This window comes from Oncorhynchus keta, chromosome 25, assembly GCF_023373465.1.
Source record: "Oncorhynchus keta strain PuntledgeMale-10-30-2019 chromosome 25, Oket_V2, whole genome shotgun sequence".
Taxonomy (NCBI): Eukaryota; Metazoa; Chordata; class Actinopteri; order Salmoniformes; family Salmonidae; genus Oncorhynchus; species Oncorhynchus keta.
Window position 1 is genome coordinate 13,194,382 of NC_068445.1, and position 22,324 is coordinate 13,216,705.

Consider the following 22,324-nt stretch of genomic DNA (forward strand, 5'->3'; position numbering starts at 1 on the left):
CTGGGCATGCAATTTTTGTTGTTCATATAATCCTGCAAACAAAAATGAGACGTTAGGACATCCCCTGAGCGTCACAAAATGGTCACCTAAAGTGTTTTGGACATTGCTTCATGGTCCCCTGGAGGTTTTGTCTAGTTCCCGGTTTGTTAGAGTGGTCACTTGACCATCTTGTCAATATATTGGATACTCTTTAACCATACTTCTCTGGCGGTCATAGGGGTGATGTTGTTGTGGATACATCAGTCGTTGCGGGCTGGGCTACACTAGTCTGGTTCCATCTCGGGAAATGTTATTCTTGTTGTTATTCACTAGGGTTAATGTTTTAATAAAATAGTTCAATTAAAAAAAATGTAAATGTCATTTTGGCATAAAATTATGGATTTTTTTGTTTGTGTATGAACTATTTGGCAACAAGAATTTAAAAAATGTACAATCATTTCAGTGGTCTTGTTATCATTGCAATAGTAACATATCTTTCATGTCAAAAACATAGGCAGTTTTCATAATGGTAAATAAGTACTTTGCAAGGTTTTCCCAAAATTCTGACACAAATTTACATTCAAAGAACAAGTGAGACAGATTCTCACCTTTTTCACAGAAAACGCAGATAACATTTTCCTGAATCATAAGATTTTTTCAGAGTAAATACAATTGTACTAACATTAATTTTTTGTATTATTTTATTGATATTTTTTGTATGTTTGAGTATTTTCTTGTTAATACCCGTCTTTCGTTTTGTTAGACATGTTTGATGTAGCAATGTAAGGTGATTTCTGTATTATGAATAATACAATCCTTTTTTTTTTAAGAGTCTGGTTCCATCTCCACTCTAAGGCAAATTGGCCTGTTATAAGGAGTGAAACTCCTGTTGAATATTTGTGTGATTAGAATTTGGCTAATCACATGACTGCAAGGTGGGTCTTCAAATGTAGTTTATTTTCTCAGACTACACTGGATATTTGCAATAGTATCCCCCCCTCAAAGTCTGTTGTGGCAATGGACGCAAATAGTTCAAGTGTGACATTTCAAAGCGTCCACACACTTTCCATCCGAAACTGTTTTGTGATATAACGAAGTTAGTTTTCGGCAATGTTTTTTGGGAGGGCTGATTGTGCACACGACATTTTTCCCCTCGAGGCAAGCTGAAAGCCTGCGCCCTTCATCGGTGATTGGTCAACAGTAGGGATCCTTCAATTGTGTTTTTTTTACTTGAGAAATACTGCACCAAACATTGTAATGTAAAATTGCGCGACTATTGTCCCCTTGGCAAAAACGTCAAAGTTAATGACCGATTTGAGTTCTTAGATACATTTAGACTATTGAGGCATTCAGACTGCTGGCTACAGAATCTCAAGGTGGACAAATGGTACGATTGCAGATTATTTTTCTAGTTTTTCCCCAAACTCGTTCAGTTCGCTTAGCAGAGTTCAGCTAAACGCCAGCCGAACCGAGGCATGCCGACGCCTTTAAATAGGCATGCCATTAAAGAAAGTGGTTTTAGAGTGTTACATTATTACACCATTATAAAAAGACGCATCGTGTAATAATCACATTATGCATAAAAATGTGTTATGCATTCACTACATGATCAGCATTTATTACTATAGCAGTTGCTACAGGGTCTTGAAAGGTAAACATGATCACAAAGACACACTTTGGTACCAAAAACATATTTTATTTCAGTATAGCCTATATGAAATGAGTTGGATCAGTATTCAGTACTGTGACATTCAAAAATGAAAGGAGAAAAAAACATTTGCTTTGATTAAATAATAGCCTTCTACAATAATTGTGTAGACAAATGGCTAAATGATTTTCTAAATAAAAACAGAAATGCTCGGGGTGTAAATCCCTGCACAAGATACAGGTCCAATAAAATGATGTCATGCAACCATTACATGATAAAACTACAAGCCCATAAACCCAGCTGGTGTACAGTAGATGCAACTCAGATGCTTCTCTAAATAAGCCATTTCCTCCATAACTTTAGAGAGCTACACGCAGACCAATATCAACATATTATCCAGTAGACTCACTGACAGAGCTCTGAAGAGAGAGTCCAGGAATCACAGTCTATAAAACAGTAGGCTACCTTGCTGGTCTCCCCAGTGTAAAATACATTGCATTGATATATTGGCACAAAAATAGGCATATTCCTTGAAAGTGTATCTTGGATAGAATCAAGGGGTTGTTGAGTTCACCATAAAATGTTTACAGTTGCATACAGTATTGTTTGCATTTAAGCTGTGTGTACTTACATCAGGGCTTCACCTTGTGCACTATTTATATAATTAAAAAGTGGAATACAATGCACAGTAACTTTAAGGATAAACATTTAAAAGTATCTCTGCTATGAAATGGTCTTAGGGGATTTCTCTTAACGAGTGGTTATTAAAAATATTAACTGACCAGCACTTTGTATACAATGTACACAATATTCTCACAGTAAAAATGTAACTGTCTCCTATATGCAGAATACATTCCAATGTTGATCATGGCATGCTCTTTTATACTGCATGAGCCCTTTCTGAACAGAAGACAACTCCTAAACCAGTCCAGCTAAGGTTTAAGCTCTAAAAAGGACTGGGTAGTCATTGGCGGTGACAAAGTTACAATATTACCCATCTGTTGTATTATGAGACTCCTATTTTTCCAAACATTAAAAGGGAGTCATATTATTTGTTGTAAATTAATCTCACATACATTTTATAGAAACGTTCAAATACATCAAATCAAAAGTGTAACTTGCCAGCATTAGTATGTTTGTCAAAAAGGCAACAAATGCTTGTTTGGGGGTTTTAATGATTGTGCGTCACAAGGCTGAAGGGGTCTGATGACACAACTGTCTAAGTCACAAGTACTAAAATAATGACAGACCCACAGCCTATTTCCAGTCAATGCTACAATGACATTTTTAACCATCTGTTCTCAGTTACTCAGACAGGAAAAAGATAAAGAAATATCACCAAGGCCTTTGCTGGAACAATTGAAAAAACAAATACAAATGATTTTAAAAAACACAACAGGTCAACTGCTCCCTCTAACATGACACCTTTCAAATGGTTTCAGAAGACACTCAACCAGTGAGCAGCAACCGCAAACACTCGTCCGTGTACGTATATTCCTTGCAAAAGCAAAACTATTTGGGCTTGAAATCATACGATAGTCTGGGCATCAGAGAGAGCAGACAGGCCTAGACCTGATATGGATGTCCATAACACTTCAGGGGCTGATAGAAGAATGCTGGAACTCCGCACACACACACACACCATCAGAGTACAGAAAATGCACTCAAACAAACTCAATCTGATTCGCACACACACTACCTGAGCTACACAGACACTTCCCCCATACACACACACACACAAATCTCCAGGCATAGACAATCTACTCCTTAACTGAAGAGTTTCACAAAGCAGCCCTGGCAGTAGGGCTTGTCATTCTGCTCCTTGAAGGTGCCCTTGTTGAGCTGCTTGAGGCAGAAGGCACAGACAAAGTGCTCAGGGTGGAACTTCTTGGCCATGGCTGTGATGCAGCGGCCCGTGATGGGCTTCTGGCAGCCAGAGCAGAGGGACCCGCGGCGCTCGTGGTAGTGAACCTCACAGTAGGGCTGCCCATCATGCTCAAAGAAACTCCCGTTCACAAATGGGGTGAAGCACTCCTGCATACACAAACAGGGAGTAATGAGTAAGTACACGAGCCAGGACTAATAACAACATTAATGCCCTTATGTAAAGGGAATCAGGCAGTATACAGACCCTGCAGACAAAGCACTCTGGATGCCAAAGGGAGTTCAGTGCAGAGATGTAGTTCTCCAGGATGGCTCGGGCACAGCCGCCACATTTAGGCGCAAACATGTCAAAGTAGTCCTTCCTACAGTACGCCTTCCCATCCTTCTCATGGAAGCCTTCAAGGAGACACAGATCATGAGTTCTGCACCTCACTATAAAACTGGTCATTTACAAGTGAGCTCCAAGAATGGGTCAAACTCACCCTCTGGGCCAAAGAATGATCCACACTGAGCACAGAAGAAGTGCTCAGGATGCCATGTCCTGTCCAACGCAGTCACAACTTTCTGTAAACATGAACATTGGAACAGTAACTCACTGCTAGCTGCTATTGCTACACTATCTGTCCACTGCCTTAGTTGTAATAGTTATGTTTGTCGTATATGGTGTTAACTTACATCCAGAATAGGTCCGTTGCAGTAGTGGCAGCGTGGGGAGAATAGGTTGTGGTAGTCCTTCTCGCAGTAGGGCGCTCCGTCACGCTCAAAGAAGTTTCTGGAACCTATCTCCTCCTGACAGTGGGTACACACAAAGTGCTCCGGGTGCCACGTGCGCCCCATGGCAGTCACCACCTGGACACACAAATCGACAGTTTATGTAAATGAACCATGCCAACAAAGCTCAGCAATTAAATGTAATGCGAGACCATGATCTTAGAAAGGCCACCAAAGCCTAAACTCAGGCCCACCCAAGCCCCTTACCTGTCCCACGATTGGTTTACAGCAGGCCCCACACACTCCCTTGGCAACGGTCTGCACACCCAGTTTATGGAGGTCAGACTGCAGGCTGCCGAGCATGTTGTCCAGCTTGTTGACCTGCGTTGGGGGGCCTCCAGGGCCACCTTTCCCCTGGGCCATCTGTCAAAAGATGGAGGGTGAGAGGATAGGATGGACACCAGAGCACAGTGCATTATCTCATAAAAATACATCTGTACAAATAATTAAACAGTGAGTTTAATGAAGGAAACTGAAGCCAGTGAGAAAGAGAGAAGGCGTTCTGTTATAGAAATAGAAAAGGTAGAGAGAGCCATGCCTGCATTGGAGGTAAGATTGGGTCGTATTCGGTTTGACAGCCAACGGACACCAGGACTTTGGGGGGAGGTGGTGGTGGTGCAGGCTGCACTGGTGGAGAGGGTGCTGGCTTGGGGGCAGGGGCCTGCCATACTGGGACAGGTGGGGATGGAGGTTGTACAAGCGGAGGTGGGGGAGGTAGAGGAGCAGGGGTCTGCTTCATAGGTGGGGGAGGGATGGGTTCCTGGGGTGGAGGAGGGGGGCAGGGGGGAGGCGTAGGAGGGGCAGGGGTCTGCTTCATAGGTGGGGGAGGGAAGGGTTCCTGGGGTGGAGGAGGGGGGCAGGGGGGAGGCGTAGGAGGTAGAGGAGCAGGGGTCCGCTGCATAGGTGGGGGTCTACTGGGTTTTTCTATAATAGGAGTGTGACGAGGCGCTGGGGGAGACTGGGGTGGGTAAATGACCCTCTGAGGTAGAGGGGACTCTGGGGGAATAATGATCTGAGGAGAAGAAGAGACAGGGACAACCAGAGAGAAAGACAAAATGAAAGGTAAAGAACTGAAAGTGAAGTCAAATTTGAGTAAAAATGTATGAGAAATGTGCAATAGTATCTGGGATGGTGGGAGCCTGTTGTGATCGTATCCAGGCCAACCTTGTCCACCTCGTTCGCTGCCCCGTCGCCACGGAAGCGCTGTGGCTTGGACATGACGATGATACCCTCAGTGAGCCAATCGTCCGGCTGCTTACGCCGGCGGTCAGCCAATCGACCAATCCCCAGCTTCCCCTGCAGCTCCTCTATGAGGCGGTCCTGGGAGCTGCTCTTGTTGACAATTATGGGGCCCACCCGCCCCCTCCGGGGGTGACCCTCTCGGTACATGGGGTGTACGTTGGAGGTCTCCTTGGTGCGCCTAATCACTGATTTAAGCTAGAAGGAGAACGAGCATCAGGAATCCACTGTGATCCAGTTACAATACCGCAGGCCAGGTGAGTGGTTCAGTTCAGAGGAAGCAGTCCATTCAGATCAAGCACCATTCCAGTTCACTCAAAGCCAAAAGCAGCCGCCTCCTCAAGCGTGTGTAGCAGCAGTGGTTAAAGTCGTCCAAAGGAATGTGTCAGTCACACTCTTGTGGTCTCACATGCGCAGACCCCATCCAACCGCCCACAGTCCCCATATGCTCCCTGACCATTTAGCAGAACATAGTTGTGCAAGATGGGGGCGTCATGCCACACTGGTGCAACAAGTGCATAGGATGTGGTCACAAATTAAATTGTGTGGTTTAAAAGAATAACATGCCAACAAAGAACACAGCCAGGCAGTGAATAATTAGCCACTATGCAGTAGCAGCAAACATCCTGGTGTGCAGATTGTAATGACATTATCTCAACAACAACAAAAAGAACAGATGTTTTGGTATCAAAACAACCAGCTTCCTGAGATGGCAGAAATCTGTTATGCTACTGTATGAATAACATTTAACGCTGACCAGGGTTGGGGAGTAGCTAGTTACATGTAATCGGATTACAAAATAAACCCGAATCAGTTACGTTATCAGCAAAAATATTGTAATTAGATTACAGATACTTTTAAAAACTAGATAATGTTTCAATTTAAAAAGGATGTTTGCAAAAAAACGGACACCTTTCTGTTTTCAAGTCGGGATTGAAAAAAGGTGCTAGTTTAAGTTTGTTCCACGTGAGCAAGCCTGGAGACGACTATGATGTCACACCAAATGCTTTTGGATGGATCCTTTGTCTTCTAATGCCTCTTAAGGGCAAAGTAATCCAAAAGTATCAGATTACGTTACTGATTACAATTTTGGATAGGTAAGTAGTAACTAATAGATTACATTTAGAAAGTAACCTACCCAACCCTGACTGTTGTTTCTGTTTGTGTTTGTGCAGATCCAAAACAGTGTGGCGGCAAGGGCAGTCCCATACATGTCCAGATGCTGAGACCCTGTCCACAGTGGCCTGCTGCAGCAGAGGCAGGTCCAGGGAAGCATCAGGAGTCCCAGGGCAGGAGGAGCCATCCAGGGACTCATCCATCCAGCTGGCCTCAGTCGTCGGGGTCATGCTCCCATCTGTATAAGGTCTCTCTGGTGGCATACCACCATCCAGTCCATCTTGGAGACACATGTTCAGCTCCACATCGGCCCAGTCCATGAGCTCCCTATACCCATCAACATGTCCACTTATTACTGACCCATCCCGGGTAAATGTCCCTTCATGGCTACTTGCCTCGTCCCCGGTCCTTGCCCTGTCCCGGGTACTTTCGGTGGTGTCCGGCTGCACCTCCCTTCTGTCTAAGGGCATGATGCACTTCTCATGCACCACCTCCTGCTTCAGCAGAGGTGCCTCCATAGGGACTCTATCGTTCTCAATCTTGGCCAAACGCATGGCCAGCAGCTTATCCAGGGCTTCATCCAGAGAGGGCTCAGCTGCAGGGACTGGCTGCAGAACTCTCCTTGAGATCATGGGGCTCGTGAGAGCAGGGGGAGGGGGAGCCTTGGGATATGTGACCAGAGATGGTGAGGGGGCTTTCGAAGCAGTGAGAGGAGTAGGGGACTTGGAGTAAGAGAAAGGAACAGGACTAAGGCTCTTAGTAGTAGTTGGAGTCGATAAATTTAGATCCATGTCAGTTAGGGGACTGGGGCTTTTGGTAACAGAGGGAGGAGTTATGCCACGTTCTAGAGACGGACTAGGGGATTTTAAGGGGTTCTGGTCCAGCGTGGTGCTGGCTGAGGTGAGTGATGGTCTAGCAGCATTGGGAGGACTGGTGTCTGTGCTAGGTGAAGGATTGGAGTGGTTGAGGACTACCAAGGACTTCTGATGAGAGGACAGCATGGTGGCAGAGACGTCGATGAAGGCTTCTGGTTCACTCTCTGCAAAGAACAGAGGGCTCTGGAAGGTTACAGTTGCTGGGGGAGGGCTTGATAATGAGGGATGTGGAGAGGACACTGCCCCGCCACCTTCCTCCTCTATGTGCAGCTCCCAATCAGGCAGTGATAAGAGAGGGGAGTCACAGGCAGGTTGAGAGGAAAGGAGGGGGGAGGGGGCAGCTGCAACAGGGGAGGAGGGGGTACGTGGATGAGGATGGACCTCCAGAGTGCTGCTGGGGGAGATTTCTGCTTGATCCAGCTGGGGATCAAAAGGTTCATAGACCCCAAGGAGCCAAGAACAGGACAGGACAGGCAGGAGAGGAAAAGGACACCACAAGAGCAGGAAGATAAAGAGAAATAATCAGATCAGAAAATATAGAATTTAAGGAATCTAATAAAGGATTTCTTTCATAAAAGGACAAGCGCAAGTCCTGTCAACACACACAGACAGCTGTGCACCTTGAAGTCGGACAGGGAGGCCATGAGCTCGTCAAGCTCGCGTGTAGCACAGGATGCTGAGATTCTGGCCTGCTGCTGAGAGGGAGAGTCCAGCTCACTGTGAAGAACAGAGGGGCTGGGGATACAGAAGACACAAACAAAGCACATGATCACAAACACAATCCAACCTAGACCCCCTGAAACAAGTTATTATTCATACAATCATTGCATGTGATCAGATAGAGCACCACAATCCAGGCTACAGTAGATTATTACCATCATCTCATTGCTAGTTAGCACATATCCTATAAATCAAAGTTATGACAAACTCATCCTTATCCATCTGTGACTCTTGAGTAGCAGTAACTGCTAATATCCTGACCTGGGATTGGGTACAGAACCCTCCAGCTCATCCAGCAGACTCTCCACTGTGGGCCGGCCATCCTCCACCACCCTGGTCCCATTCTGTTTGGGCTTCTCCTGAACGGGAGGGCTCACCATGATGTCAGGGGGCCCCCCGTTCTGCTGGACATAGTTGGTAATGCTGCAGGATGGCAGGGGTGGGGCGGTTTCCTCTGTGGGTAGAGAGGACAGCGGGACATCGTTTATCATCACAGTAACATGTAGTAAACACATACTGCAAGAACTAAACCACCTATTGCACAGTTGATGGCAGAGGTAAGTACCACTTTGGTAATATAAACACCTAGTGAATATTTATGTAGGATGTGGTTCGCTGTCTGTCTACCTGTGGTGGGGAAAGAGGGAGAGTTCTGCTGGACAGCATTGAGCTCCAGGAGCAGCCGGTCCAGCTCTGACAGGTTACTGCCTAGCGCGGAGCTCATGGCTCCCGCAGATGGGTCAGCAGATTTCTGTTTGTTGGGGAAACTGACAGAGGCAGAGACAACGGGTGTCAATTGTGTGTAGTGTGAAACAAACAGAGTGACAGATGGTCTAGTAGTCTCCCAGTGGAGGTCCCTTCCGAGGGATCTGTTCCTATGGTCCTCCTGCCTACCTGTACACGTGGTCCTCTTCAATGTGGGACCGGGGCGGGCTGCTACTGTCCCTGGACCATGAGCTCTTCGGAGCTGAACCCAAGGACTGCGGAGAAGAGAACAGTCAATCAGTTGTCTTGAAAAGCCATTTACTGAATGATATGTGCGAGTGTGAGTCTGATGTGCGACTGACCTGTTGGGAGGAGTGGAGGGAGTCAATCACAGAGCCATTCAGAGCCTCAGCGGAGGGAGGGGGCGGCACCGGGGGAGGGACTGACACATCCTGGTAGGAGTTTCCCCCAGTGGGGAAAGAGTAGGGGGTTTCCTCAGACAGGAACACAGGACGCTTGGAAATGTGGGATGTCGTGGATTCCAGGTCCGCCAGCAAAGCGTCTGAGTTGGTAAGAAATGCTTCCATGGTTAGACACAGTTTAGAGCTCTGACACTCAAATATTTGAGAGAAATACAAACCCTAATGCTGCCACAGTATCGTGACATCACGAGGGAAGGGCAGACGTGTTCGAGTGACAACCCAACTATTCCTTCCCCTCTTTCTGGAACAATCATTCACAGAAGATCAAGATGCAACACAACTTTTCCTATGCTTAGTATGAATGTGAATAGTTTGCAGATTTAGTTATGTTGCCTCCTTTAGAATGTGAAAAATGTAAAGCCGCGTAGCGTTTAGGGCTGGGAATTGCCAGAGACCTTACAATACGATATGTATTGCAATTTGATACTGTGATTTTATTGTGATTTGATGTTCCAAACATATTGCATACGGAGTGTACAAAACATTAAGGACACCAGCTCTTTCCACAACACACTGACCAGGTGAAAGCTATGATCCCTAATTGATGTCACTTATTAAATCTACTTCAAATCAGTGTAGATGAAGGGGTGGAGACAAGTTAAATAAGTATTTAAGCCTTGGGACACAGATTGTGTGTGTGCCATTCAGAAGGTGAATAGAAAAGACAAAAATATTTAAGTGCCTTTGAACTGGGTATGGTAGTAGGTGCCAGGTGCACTGGTTTTTGTCAAGAACTGCAACGCTGCTGGGTTTTTCACACTCAACAGTTTCCCCATCTGTATCAAGAATAGTCTACCACCCAAAGGACATCCAGCCAACTTGATAACTGTGGGAAGCATTGGAGTCAACATGGACCAGCATCCCTGTAGAACACAAAAGGGGGTGCAACTCAATATTAGGGGGTTGTTTAATGTTTTGTACACTGCTCAGTGTATGTCTGTTGCAGAGGGACAAGACATTTACATGTCATCCAGAGTGACTTACAGTTAGTGCATTCTAAGATGGCTACCACATATCACAGGCATAGCCATAATTCGAGTCAGAGCTAGAAGTCACGGTGCGGAGGAGGATTATTTAAGATGCGGTTAGAAGAGGTAGGGGTTCAGATGTTTTCAGAAGATGGGCAGGGACTCTGCTGTCTTAAAGCTGGTTTCTCCATTGGGGTGCCAGGACAGAGAAGAGCTTGGACTGGGCTGAGCTGCCCTCCCGTAGGGGTATGAGGGCCAAGAGACCTGAGGTGTCAGAACGGAGTGCTTGGGTCGGGGTGTAGGGTCTGAGCATAGCCTGAAGGCAGAGAGGGGCAGTTCCTCTTTGCTGTTCCATACGTTAGCGCCATGGTCTTGTAGTGGATGTGAGCTTCAACTGGAAGCCAGTGGAGTGTGCGGAGGAGCAGGGTGACATGGGAAAACGTGAAGGTTGAAAACCAGGCGGGCTGCAGCGTTCTGGATAAGTTGCAGGGGTTTTGACAAGAGGGCCATGATAAAATGAGTTTCAGTCATGGAAGTAAAAGTACTGAAAACAAATTTGCTTCCTATTTAAAAGATGAAGAACAAGCTATGCACCAAAAATGCTGGAGTTTTGGTGCAGGTACAGCGCAAAAATTACATTGTGATATGTAACTGTACCAAGACAGTCTGGAGTCTACCAAGTGGCGGGTGTCTAAACTGACAATTCCTAAGTGTATGAGTCAGTCCCTCATTCCAACCGGTCACTCAGCCTCCTCATTCCAAAAAAAGGCCTGCTCCCCAGGGCCCCTCCACAGTAGTCCTGTCCTGTCCTGCCCCAGGAGCTAAGATTAGGTCATCAGCATAGCGCCAGACACACAAATCCCCAGTGTCATTTCTAAACCCACTATTCTCTCCCCCCGTCCCATCAAATATCTTTCTATTGGGCCCTAAAAAATATATAGCTCCTGTCAGTAAGTACCTGGCTGTCAGTAAGTACCTGTCTGTCAGTAAGTACCTGGCTGTCAGTAAGTACCTGTCTGTCAGTAAGTACCTGTCTGTCAGTAAGTACCTGTCTGTCAGTAAGTACCTGTCTGTCAGTAAGTACCTGTCTGTCAGTACCTGTCTGTCAGTAAGTACCTGTCTGTCAGTAAGTACCCGTCTGTCAGTAAGTACCCGTCTGTCAGTAAGTACCCGTCTATGTGTCTTGGATTGTCCGTTGTTCCATTTGTCTTCAACAGAAATAGTTTCTCTTTTCCAAGAAGATTTGTGTGAGCATGAGACAGACAGCATATCTCCTCCAGGGTTATCAAGTGTACAGCACAGCATTAGTGTCCCTTAGAACACCAGAACAAAATAGACCCTGACATCACCCACTCTATCCATCCATCCTCAGTCAGTTAAGAATAGCCTGTTAAAATGTCGCACATACTGGGATGATGGCACAGGGAATCCTCAGTCTATTTTAAGTAAACAAGCGTAAAAACCTAGAGAACATTAAATTGGTTCAACTAAATTATCTGATAAATAGAGAGTCTAAGATCCCAACTTTACAACAACAACTTCATGAGGTGATCCACAGTCAAATTCAAGTGGGCATCATACTGCACCTAAGACCACAGTCAAAAAGTCCATCTTAGGTCACACACAAAATCTTCTTTAAGTCAAACAAAGCAAAAACAAGTTACATGCAAGAAACTAAGGTGTTATTAACAGTTCGAGAGTTATAGTTCAGAGCAAATGTTAATCTTCACTGGGCAAAATGCCCCCTTACTATTACTTCTGATAGTCTTGGGTACTGGGTCGTCAGGTGGCGTATGCGAGTGCGTAACTGTGTATACAAAACAGAGGGACTGAGAGGACTACAACTAGCTAATGACCCATCTGCTAAGGGTGTGGTGGCGGGGGCAAATCAGAAACAGGCACTGGATATTATTACAATTCCTTACTCAAAGCCTCTCCCTCCAACTCACCCCGGGGCTTCCTTTTTTCTCTCAGAAAAAAATAAAAAAGGAACTAGGTGTCTGTCTACTTCTGTTAACCGACTGAACTTTTTAGCCCGTAAAAAAATAAAATAATCTCTATAGAACCTTGACTTTATTAGAACCTATTCTCTCTCTACCACAACTTCCTTCCACAGTACTTCCCCCACTGTTCATTTAGAGCAGAGACCCCAACCAGTAGCAAGATGTTAAACCACATGGGAGCAAAACCTATTTAAAGCTGTACACTCAGCAAGTATGTCAGTGCAAACGTGCTGAACTATAACTACCAGTTGGAAATGAGCTGCACCTGGTGCAGACATGCTGACAAAGGTCTTAAAGTCTCCTTCATCACAAATACAATGAAGCCTAATGAAAATCACTATCCTCTCTCTAAATTGTCATTATTCTGTGAATATCTTACATGGTGTGGCTTCCCCTTTAATAATAAATAATCACGAAAGTCATTACTGAAACACGACAGTGCCTTGCGAAAGTATTCGGCCCCCTTGAACTTTGCGACCTTTTGCCACATTTCAGGCTTCAAACATAAAGATATAAAACTGTATTTTTTTGTGAAGAATCAACAACAAGTGGGACACAATCATGAAGTGGAACAACATTTATTGGATATTTCAAACTTTTTTAACAAATCAAAAACTGAAAAATTGGGTGTGCAAAATTATTCAGCCCCCTTAAGTTAATACTTTGTAGCGCCACCTTTTGCTGCGATTACAGCTGTAAGTCGCTTGGGTTATGTCTCTATCTAATTGTTTCCCATTCCTCCTTGCAAAACAGCTCGAGCTCAGTGAGGTTGGATGGAGAGCATTTGTGAACAGCAGTTTTCAGTTCTTTCCACAGATTCTCGATTGGATTCAGGTCTGGACTTTGACTTGGCCATTCTAACACCTGGATATGTTTATTTTTGTACCATTCCATTGTAGATTTTGCTTTATGTTTTGGATCATTGTCTTGTTGGAAGACAAATCTCTGTCCCAGTCTCAGGTCTTTTGCAGACTCCATCAGGTTTTCTGCCAGAATGGTCCTGTATTTGGCTCCATCCATCTTCCTATCAATTTTAACCATCTTCCCTGTCCCTGCTGAAGAAAAGCAGGCCCAAACCATGATGCTGCCACCACCATGTTTGACAGTGGGGATGGTGTGTTCAGGGTGATGAGCTGTTGCTTTTACGCCAAACATAACGTTTTGCATTGTTGCCAAAAAGTTCAATTTTGGTTTCATCTGACCAGAGCACCTTCTTCCACATGTTTGGTGTGTCTCCCAGGTGGCTTGTGGCAAACTTTAAACAACACTTTTTATGGATATCTTTAAGAAATGGCTTTCTTCTTGCCACTCTTCCATAAAGGCCAGATTTGTACAATATACGACTGATTGTTGTCCTATGGACAGAGTCTCCCACCTCAGGTGTAGATCTCTGCAGTTCATCCAGAGTGATCATGGGCCTCTTGGCTGCATCTCTGATCAGTCTTCTCCTTGTATGAGCTGAAAGTTTAGAGGGACGGCCAGGTCTTGGTAGATTTGCAGTGGTCTGATACTCCTTCCATTTCAATATTATCGCGTGCACAGTGCTCCTTGGAATGTTTAAAGCTTGGGAAATCTTTTTGTATCCAAATCCGGCTTTAAACTTCTTCACAAAAGTATCTCGGACCTGCCTGGTGTGTTTCTTGTTCTTCATGATGCTCTCTGCGCTTTTAACAGACCTATGAGACTATCACAGTGCAGGTGCATTTATACGGAGACTTGATTACACACAGGTGGATTGTATTTATCATCATTAGTCATTTAGGTCAACATTGTATCATTCAGAGATCCTCACTGAACTTCTGGAGAGAGTTTGCTGCACTGAAAGTAAAGGGGCTGAATAATTTTGCACGCCCAATTTTTCAGTTTGATTTGTTAAAAAAGTTTGAAATATCCAATAAATGTCGTTCCACTTCATGATTGTGTCCCACTTGTTATTGATTCTTCACAAAAAATACAGTTTTATATCTTTATGTTTGATGCCTGAAATGTGGCAAAAGGTCGCAAAGTTCAAGGGGGCCGAATACTTTCGCAAGGCACTGTATATCACACATAGCAAGCTCGGTATGATATTCTAGTACACAGAATAATGTCGACCTTACCCATGGCAGTGCAGGCAAGCCTTACCAACCCCCCACTTTGAGAGGAATGAACACACCGCCAAGTACCTCAGTATGCCAGACCGGGATCTCTAGTCTATTCTCTGCTTAGTATGACTAGATTACTAGATTTACCCCCCCCCGCGCTGCTACTACATCTGACCCTGGCCAACCCCCGAGGTAATGACCAGTTGGAGATTCCAGTGAAAATCTAAGTGTTTCAATCATGCCTTTAATGGATATTTGGGTAATGTATGGACTACTCAAGGGTGTACCTAGTAGAAGCTGGTACCCCACCTTCATTGTAAAAGGGATAGTTAATTAAGCTAAGAGCAATGAGTGGAGGATATTTAGTCATAGCTAAAGGTCTGCTGCAATACACTCCTGTATAGTTCTTCAGGCCTGGGCTGCATTGACATACAGGTTTACTGGAGGGTGCTGAAGGAAATGCCACTGGAATAAATTCATTCATTTGTGTTTATTGTTCCTCCTGTGGAGGGCAGCGTTGTGTCTGAAACGTTGATGACAAAGGGACTGTGGCTTGAGTTGGTTTTGGGGGGTCATTTTGCTTCTTCATACAGCTAAGTACTGTAAGCCAAGTAACACATTAAATCTTCGAGATGGGTAAAGTCCACTCTTTTCAGAGCAAATCCTGACGACTTCATTAGGCCCTGACGATGCAATTATAAGACTGCCCACTTCTATGGGAGACACATTCATTCTGCCATTTGGGGATTCTAAGGCCATTAGCCACAGGCCATTAGCAAAAGAGTTCAAGTCACCTGACTTTGTTTATTGCAGCTTCAATGACTTAAATAGATTAGCAATACATTCCTGTCGTGATTCTTTCAACAAAAGGGTCTCATATAAAGTCATGATGTTCAAACATAAGCCAACAGTCTAGTGTTGTGTGCTTACTGTATGGGCAGTCTTTGGGTGGTGGGTGTACGTGTATATTCTTGCCGCAGTCTGTAGCCCCCCCTCCTCCTGCCCGTACCAAAACCCTGCAGTCTTTATCTGATGGGCGGAAAGGTGCATTCCACACATTCCACTGCTTGCCTCAGAGAGAAATCAGCCAGGGAAACAGAGGAGGGTGGCAGAGGAGATGGGGAAGCATGTGATGGTGGGCAAGAACAAAAGAAGGATGATCTGTACTATAAAAAACGTAATATGTAACTTACATGAAAGTAGCAAATATGAAAAGAAAACAAAATACACTGAACAAAAAATATAAAACTCAGTGTTAGTCCCATGTTTCATAAGCTGAAAAATAAAAGATTCCAGAAATGTACCATATGCACAAAAAGCTTATTTCTCTCAAATGTTCTGCATACATTCGTTTACATCCCTGTTAGTGAGCATTTTTACTTCACCAAGACAATCCATACACCTGCCAGGTTTGGCATAACAAGCGGATTAAACAGCATGATCATTACAAAGGTGCACCTTGTGCTGGGGACAATAAAAAGCCACTCTAAACCGTGCAGTTATGTCACACAACACAATGCCACATGTTTTGAGAGAGCGTGCAATTGGCATGCCAACTGCAGGAAGGTCCACCAGAGCTGTTGCCAGAGAATTTAATCTTAATTTCTTTACTATAAAGCTGTCGTCTCAGAGAATTTGGCAGTACGTCCAACCAGCCTAGCAAACACGCCATGCCAGGACCTCCACATCCGGCTGATGAAACTGTGGGTTTGCACAACCGAAAGAGTTTCTGCACAAAATGTCAGAAACCGTTTACGGGAAGCTCATCTGCGTGCTCGTTGACCTCAGGGTCTTGACCCGACTGCAGTTTGGCGTCGTAACCGACTTTAGTGGTCAAACGCTCCCCTTCGATGGCCAATGGAGAAGTTTTCTATTGTACCAGTCAGATGGCAGACAACGCGTATGGCTTCGTGTGGGCGAGCGGTTTGCTGATGTCAACGTTGTGAACAGAGTGCCCCTTTGTGAATGTGGGGTTATGGTATGAGCAGACATAAGCCACCCAACAGCGAACACAATTGCATTTTGTGGATGGCAATTTGAACGGACAGAGATTCCCCGACAAGATCCTGAGGCCCATTGTTGTGCCATTCATCTGCCTCCGTCACCTCATGTTTCAGCATGATAATGCACAGCCATGTCGCAAGGATCTGTACACAATTCCTGGAAGCTGGAAATGTCCCAGTTTTTCCCTGCATACTCACTGCATGTCACCCATTGAGCATGTTTGAGATGCTCTGGATCAACGTGTATGACAGCATGTTCCAGTTCCCACCAATATCCAGTAACGTCGCACAGCCATTGAAGAGTGGGATAACATTCCACAATCAACTCTATGCAAAGGAGATGTGTCGCGCTGCATGAGGCAAATGGTGGCCACACCAGATACTGACTGGTTCTGTGACCAACAGATGCATATCTGGATTCCCAGTCATGTGAAATCCATAGATTAGGGCCTAATGAATTTGTTTCAATTGACTGATTTCCTTATATGAACTGTAACTCAGTCAAATCTTTGAAATTGTTGAGGGTTATATCTTTGTTCAGTGTATAATGTTTTGTAATACAGGATATGATTGACCAGACAGAAACCATAGCTGGGGGGCAGAGAGCAGAGCTGGCCAGAGCCACATGTAGGAAGAAACACTATCCCATCGGGCCTACCCAACATGATATTTATACCAATCAGGAGAGACTGGGGCCAGAAAGGGGTGGAGGGAGAGATACCAGAGGAGAATAGGGGGGGTTACACCTCAGAGAGAGTAGGGGGGAACAGTGGGGGGGAACAGTGAGCTTAAAGACATACTGAAGGGAGCAGGGACAGAGTGGTGTGGTGTTTCAGAGAAAGACAGAAGGATCTTGAAGCAAGATCGGGTCAGTGGCTTCAAAAGAAACATCACTAAAAATACCCGCCCAAGCAGCCCCATATCCGAAAGATGACACTCCCTGAAGAGATCGCTGGACTAAAATAAAAGCGCTTCCCCACAAGTCAGTAAATCAGACGACAGGGAAGTCTAAAGACCATTCTGACACAGACAGTCATACTTAGACATTGAGGACAAACTCACACCAATACATCGAGCAGCTACTGTGAATTCAGAGTATGTGTCTGTTGGGGGCGGAGGTGTGAAAACATCAAGAATTGACTGTTTGGTTTCTCTTCTCTCAATGTTCAGCACTGAATCACACCAACCAACCTCCAAAAACAGCCAGCCAACTTCCATGTACTGTGACCCTGTGGAGACCTCCACAGAGCAGAGTGCCACAGCCACACTGAGCTCTTTGAACAACATGCCCTGGGGTGTCCCAGCCTGAGTAATGTGGGAAGAATCCAGCGCAAACTGATTCCTGCTCCATTATTTCGGACCCATCGGGAATATAAATCAGCACTGCCAAGAAACACAGCCAGAGTGAGAAGGGGGAAGAGAGTGACAGAGGGAAACAGTTGAGGAAATAAAGGCGAGAGAGAGGGGACAACGACGGACTTCTATTGGTCAAAAACACATCCTTAACAGCGGTGGCAGAGCCTGTATCTCTTGCTGCGTTTCCTGAACCCTGAATGCTGATTCTGCTCATTGTTTTCTTCTCCGTTTCCTCGGGATGTGAGGCAGGGTCTGTTGCCTAAGCGATGAGGTCAGCCATGCAGCTCCCCTCCCCAGACTCAGAACAGGATGGGTGTGGACAGAGTACTGAGAGCACACGGACTGGACTCATTTACAAAGAGGACCATCCCATTAGTACAGAAAGCAGGCCCACTCAAACACACTGTAGTGATATGCATACAGTCAGTAACACTACAGGTCCCTAGGGGTGATGACTAGCCTGGTAACACTTCCTCACTGCTGACACACTGAAATACATTAACTCATTAAGGATCAACTGCCAAAGTTGTAAGGATGGCTACGTGTCTAACTTAAAGTGTGGCTGGCAAACACTGTAAACATTTAGGATCACCCCATTTAACATGTGCCTCTCTTGAACCAGGGGATATTTTCATTTTTCTATAAGGTAATCAACTAATGCAGTCCACATCTCAAAGAGGAGCACTGTTCAACAGATTGCAACATCGCCTCTCCTGTAGTGTTGTCCTCTTGACCAGCTGCCAACCTATACACCACCCACACACTGCGCTCTATCCTGATGACCAGTCATAACATAACCGAAGGGTCAGTCAGCCAATCTGTGTGCTCCCCCAGCACTGAGTCTACATTTCACAGGCTCCTGAGGAATTCACAGAGGAGAGTGGGGACTTCACACATCAAACACACCAGTAAGATAGTGCCAATCAGTGTCAGATGGCCTGTGTGGATAAAGAGTCATCAGGAGGAAGGATCAGCTGCACTGCAGCCACATCAGTAATGCTTCTGGGCCTGGCCACCACCTGATCAGAGCAGCGTGAGATGGGTCTCTGGAACGTTCACAGGTCTCGTCTAACCTAGGTTACTTACACGGCACTACAGAACCCCCCTTAAAATGGAGACATATCTAGTACACTGAGCCAAGTAGAGAGAGGATGGGGTGATTGGGTTATGCAGCAGTAGGTCATCCATGCAAAGACCATGGAATAGGGTTTTACTAGAAGGACGTAGTAGGACTGACTGTGGGTACCTGTTTGTAAAGAGCCCTAGAGATTTATTTACAGTGCCAGTGGAACGGAGTGGTGGGAGGAGGTGAGCCGTGACCCAGTGAGTATTTGGCCTTCGACCCTGACAAACAATGATGTTAGACATTCCACAGCAGCCTCTCCCCCTCCCTCAGGCCTGGCTTCCCGACTTAAGTGAGACGACAGGCTCTCCCTCAGTTAACAATCAGCCCTTTCACTGGCCCAGAGCAGCTAATGAGCCCTGGAGGTATTCTCAGATCAGGCCAAGCTCAAAATATGGCTCCTCATCCCTCCACTTAAACAAGCCAAAAACACATCGCTGAAACTCAACATAGGCTATTTCAAACAGCTACTGGACTATTCTTTTTAATGAAGATTACTTTATTGTCCCATTTCCTTAGAGAGAAAGAACATGTGTATCACTTGATCAGTTCAATCAACTGAAACGCTGACACACACCCTGAGGATTTGAAAGCACAGGAGAGAGAGTCATGCTTTGGTTGCTGGCCTGCCTCTAGCGTCTTGGCTACATGCCAACACCCTTCTGTGCATGAAGATGAAAGCAATTGCATTTATTCAATAACACACTTTCTAATCTGAGAAGGTTTAGTGAATTGGCAACCTGATGAAATATATATATATATATACACACACTTTCTGAGTTCTAAGTGTAGTGCCACAGATCAAGGGTCAGTGAACTATAACAGTTGACTGGTCAGCTATCTTCTCACAGAAAATAGACTGATGGGTAAATGGTGGCATTGGGGGGGGGGGTGACCTATCAGCCAGCATGATCAACCAGACACTTGGTGCCAAAAAAGGACTGATGCATGTAACCATGGAATATGATCTGTGTGTATGAACGGTGCAGCTTGATGTATAGCAGGTTCGGCTATTTGAGATAAGCCGGTTCCAAGTGTTTCTTTGTGTAAATATCTCTGGTGCATATTTGTGTGAAAAAGTGCTCTATTCTTTTGAAGACCCATATTGCTCCAGGTGGCTACTCTAATGTCTGAGTATGTACTCTAAACATTAGGCTTTGGACAGGGGTCAAAAGGGTCATGAGACCCATAAAATAGGCCAACTGGTACTACTCCCACCACAGAAGGACTACCACTACAGTATAAGAGGTCAGCTAGTCAGGATCCCTGTGACATCATTCCCAAAACCAGGGTCCCCTGATAGCATGGACCATCTAAGTAGGCACCCAAACATTATATAATAACTATTTAGTTTCACCTCTGGTGTGCCAGGAAAAGGTAGCAAGTCTGCTAATTTCAGCATTTGGGAGAGCTTCCATCCTGCCTGTTAAGAAGGCACAACCAATACTTACACCTCATTGTCTCTAACAAGTCAGACATTTCCCCCTTTCCATATTTGACACACAAGAAACGACAATGGGCGTGATGATACCAATCCTCGACTTCGGCGATGTCATCTACAAAATTGCTTCCAACACTCTACTCAGCAAACTGGATGCAGTTTATCACAGTGCCATCCATTTAGTCACTAAAGCACCTTATACCACCCACCACTACGACTTGTATGCTCTAGTCGGCTGGCCCTCGCTACATATTCGTCGCCAGACCCACTGGCTCCAGGTCATCTACAAGTCCATGCTAGGTAAAGCTCCGCCTTATCTCAGTTCACTGGTCACGATGGCAACACCCATCCGTAGCACGCGCTCCAGCAGGTGTATCTCACTGATCATCCCTAAAGCCAACACCTCATTTGGCCGCCTTTCGTGCCAGTACTCTGCTGCCTGTGACTGGAACGAACTGCAAAAATCACTGAAGTTGGAGACTTTTACCTCCCTCACCAACTTCAAACATCTGCTATCTGAGCAGCTAACCGATCGCTGCAGCTAACCATGCTTCTACACCTGCATTGCTTGCTGTTTGGGGTTTTAGGTTGGGTTTCTGTACAGCACTTTGAGATATCAGCTGATGTACGAAGGGCTATATAAATAAATTTGATTTGATTTGATTTAGCTGTACATAGTCTATTGGTAAATAGCCACCCATTTTCACCTACCTCATCCCCATACTGTTTTTATTTATTTACTTTTCTGCTCTTTTGCACACCAATATCTCTACCTGTACATGACCATCTGATCATTTATCACTCCAGTGTTAATCTGCAAACTTGTAATTATTCACCTACCTCCTCATGCCTTTTGCACACAATGTATATAGACTCCCCTTTTTTTCTACTGTGTTATTGACTTGTTAATTGTTTACTCCATGTGTAACTCTGTGTTGTCTGTTTACACTGCTATGCTTTATCTTGGCTAGGTCGCAGTTGCAAATGAGAACTTGTTCTCAACTAGCCCACTTGGTTAAATAAAGGTGAAATAAAATAAATGTCTTTAAAGGTTAGACATACACTATTTATCATGTAATTTCACATGCGTATGGAGCTGGTGTCGCCATTTAGAATATGACTAACACTGGACCTAAAAGCTATAGTGTACCGTGTTACTTTAGATAGCACCTATATGAACTGTAATGATACGAACGTTTTAGTACCAAACAAAACGCGGATAACTTCGCGGCCTATGACGGTAAAGCCAATTAACATGGGTGGTGTTGGAACCTCGTTTCTATATAAACCAACGATGTTGATACATCATCGGACAGATTTATGCCAAAGTGTTATCTAAAATAAAGTAAATAATTTATGCAAGAGTTGACCATTTTTCATTGTTCCATTCAAAGAAGAAAAACCTGACATGAAAAGTGTATAAACTGGGTTAAATTCGAAGCTATTGAATGTAGTTTAGCCTACAATTGTATGCCTGTTGAGCTCAGATATTAAAACAAATCTCTGGCCGTCGATTATCCCAAGATCTTAAAAGAAATCCCCGCTGCCTTGAAATACATTACTTTTTCTCAACCCGTACTTTCCGCTATGCTGAATAGAAAACGGCTGAGATTAGAAAAGGACACGGTATGAAATTTACCTAAATCGTCCATTCCAGCGTTGGCTTCACCAGTGAAAAGTTCCTGTAAAGGTTTAACAACTTTTCGGCGTCCGTGGTTTCCTTTCAAAATCTCAATAGTTTACTCTGCTGAAGTTGGTTGTGAAGTACAGTACAGGACCGATGTGCATGTGTACTTCACCGCGACGGGCATTTATATAGCCTACGCAATAGCCGACATGAAAGTAACCTAATTTAGCAGGCGTAAAAGAACCTGGTCCGGGTAAAGAACTTTCCTTTGATAAAGGGCGGCCTCTAGCGAGTGATAAC

At 44.9% G+C, this 22,324-nt stretch overlaps 1 protein-coding gene across 4 annotated transcripts; it reads right to left on the reverse strand.

The window, feature by feature from the left end:
- Positions 1–1,654: 1,654 nt before the first annotated feature.
- pxnb (paxillin b) lies at positions 1,655–22,266 on the reverse strand. Of its 4 annotated transcripts, XM_035735802.2 has the most exons (14): positions 22,037–22,261; positions 9,300–9,499; positions 9,127–9,212; positions 8,860–8,999; positions 8,494–8,686; positions 8,133–8,247; positions 6,733–7,932; positions 5,447–5,719; positions 4,821–5,294; positions 4,490–4,645; positions 4,187–4,360; positions 3,994–4,075; positions 3,759–3,907; positions 1,655–3,661 (listed from the first exon to the last, which is right to left on the reverse strand). In XM_035735802.2, the coding sequence occupies exons 1-14, from the start codon at positions 22,047–22,049 to the stop codon at positions 3,395–3,397; spliced, it is 3,522 nt and encodes a 1,173-aa protein (XP_035591695.1). In that variant the 5' UTR covers positions 22,050–22,261; the 3' UTR covers positions 1,655–3,394. The 4 variants fall into 4 exon arrangements, with proteins under 4 accessions (XP_035591695.1, XP_035591696.1, XP_052334642.1 ...); XM_035735803.2 differs by lacking the exons at positions 4,821–5,294; positions 5,447–5,719; positions 6,733–7,932 and having other exon boundaries at positions 22,037–22,243; XM_052478682.1 differs by lacking the exons at positions 8,133–8,247; positions 8,494–8,686; positions 8,860–8,999; ... (1 more) ...; positions 9,300–9,499; positions 22,037–22,261 and having other exon boundaries at positions 6,660–6,814.
- Between the last annotated feature and the right edge of the window lie 58 nt (positions 22,267–22,324).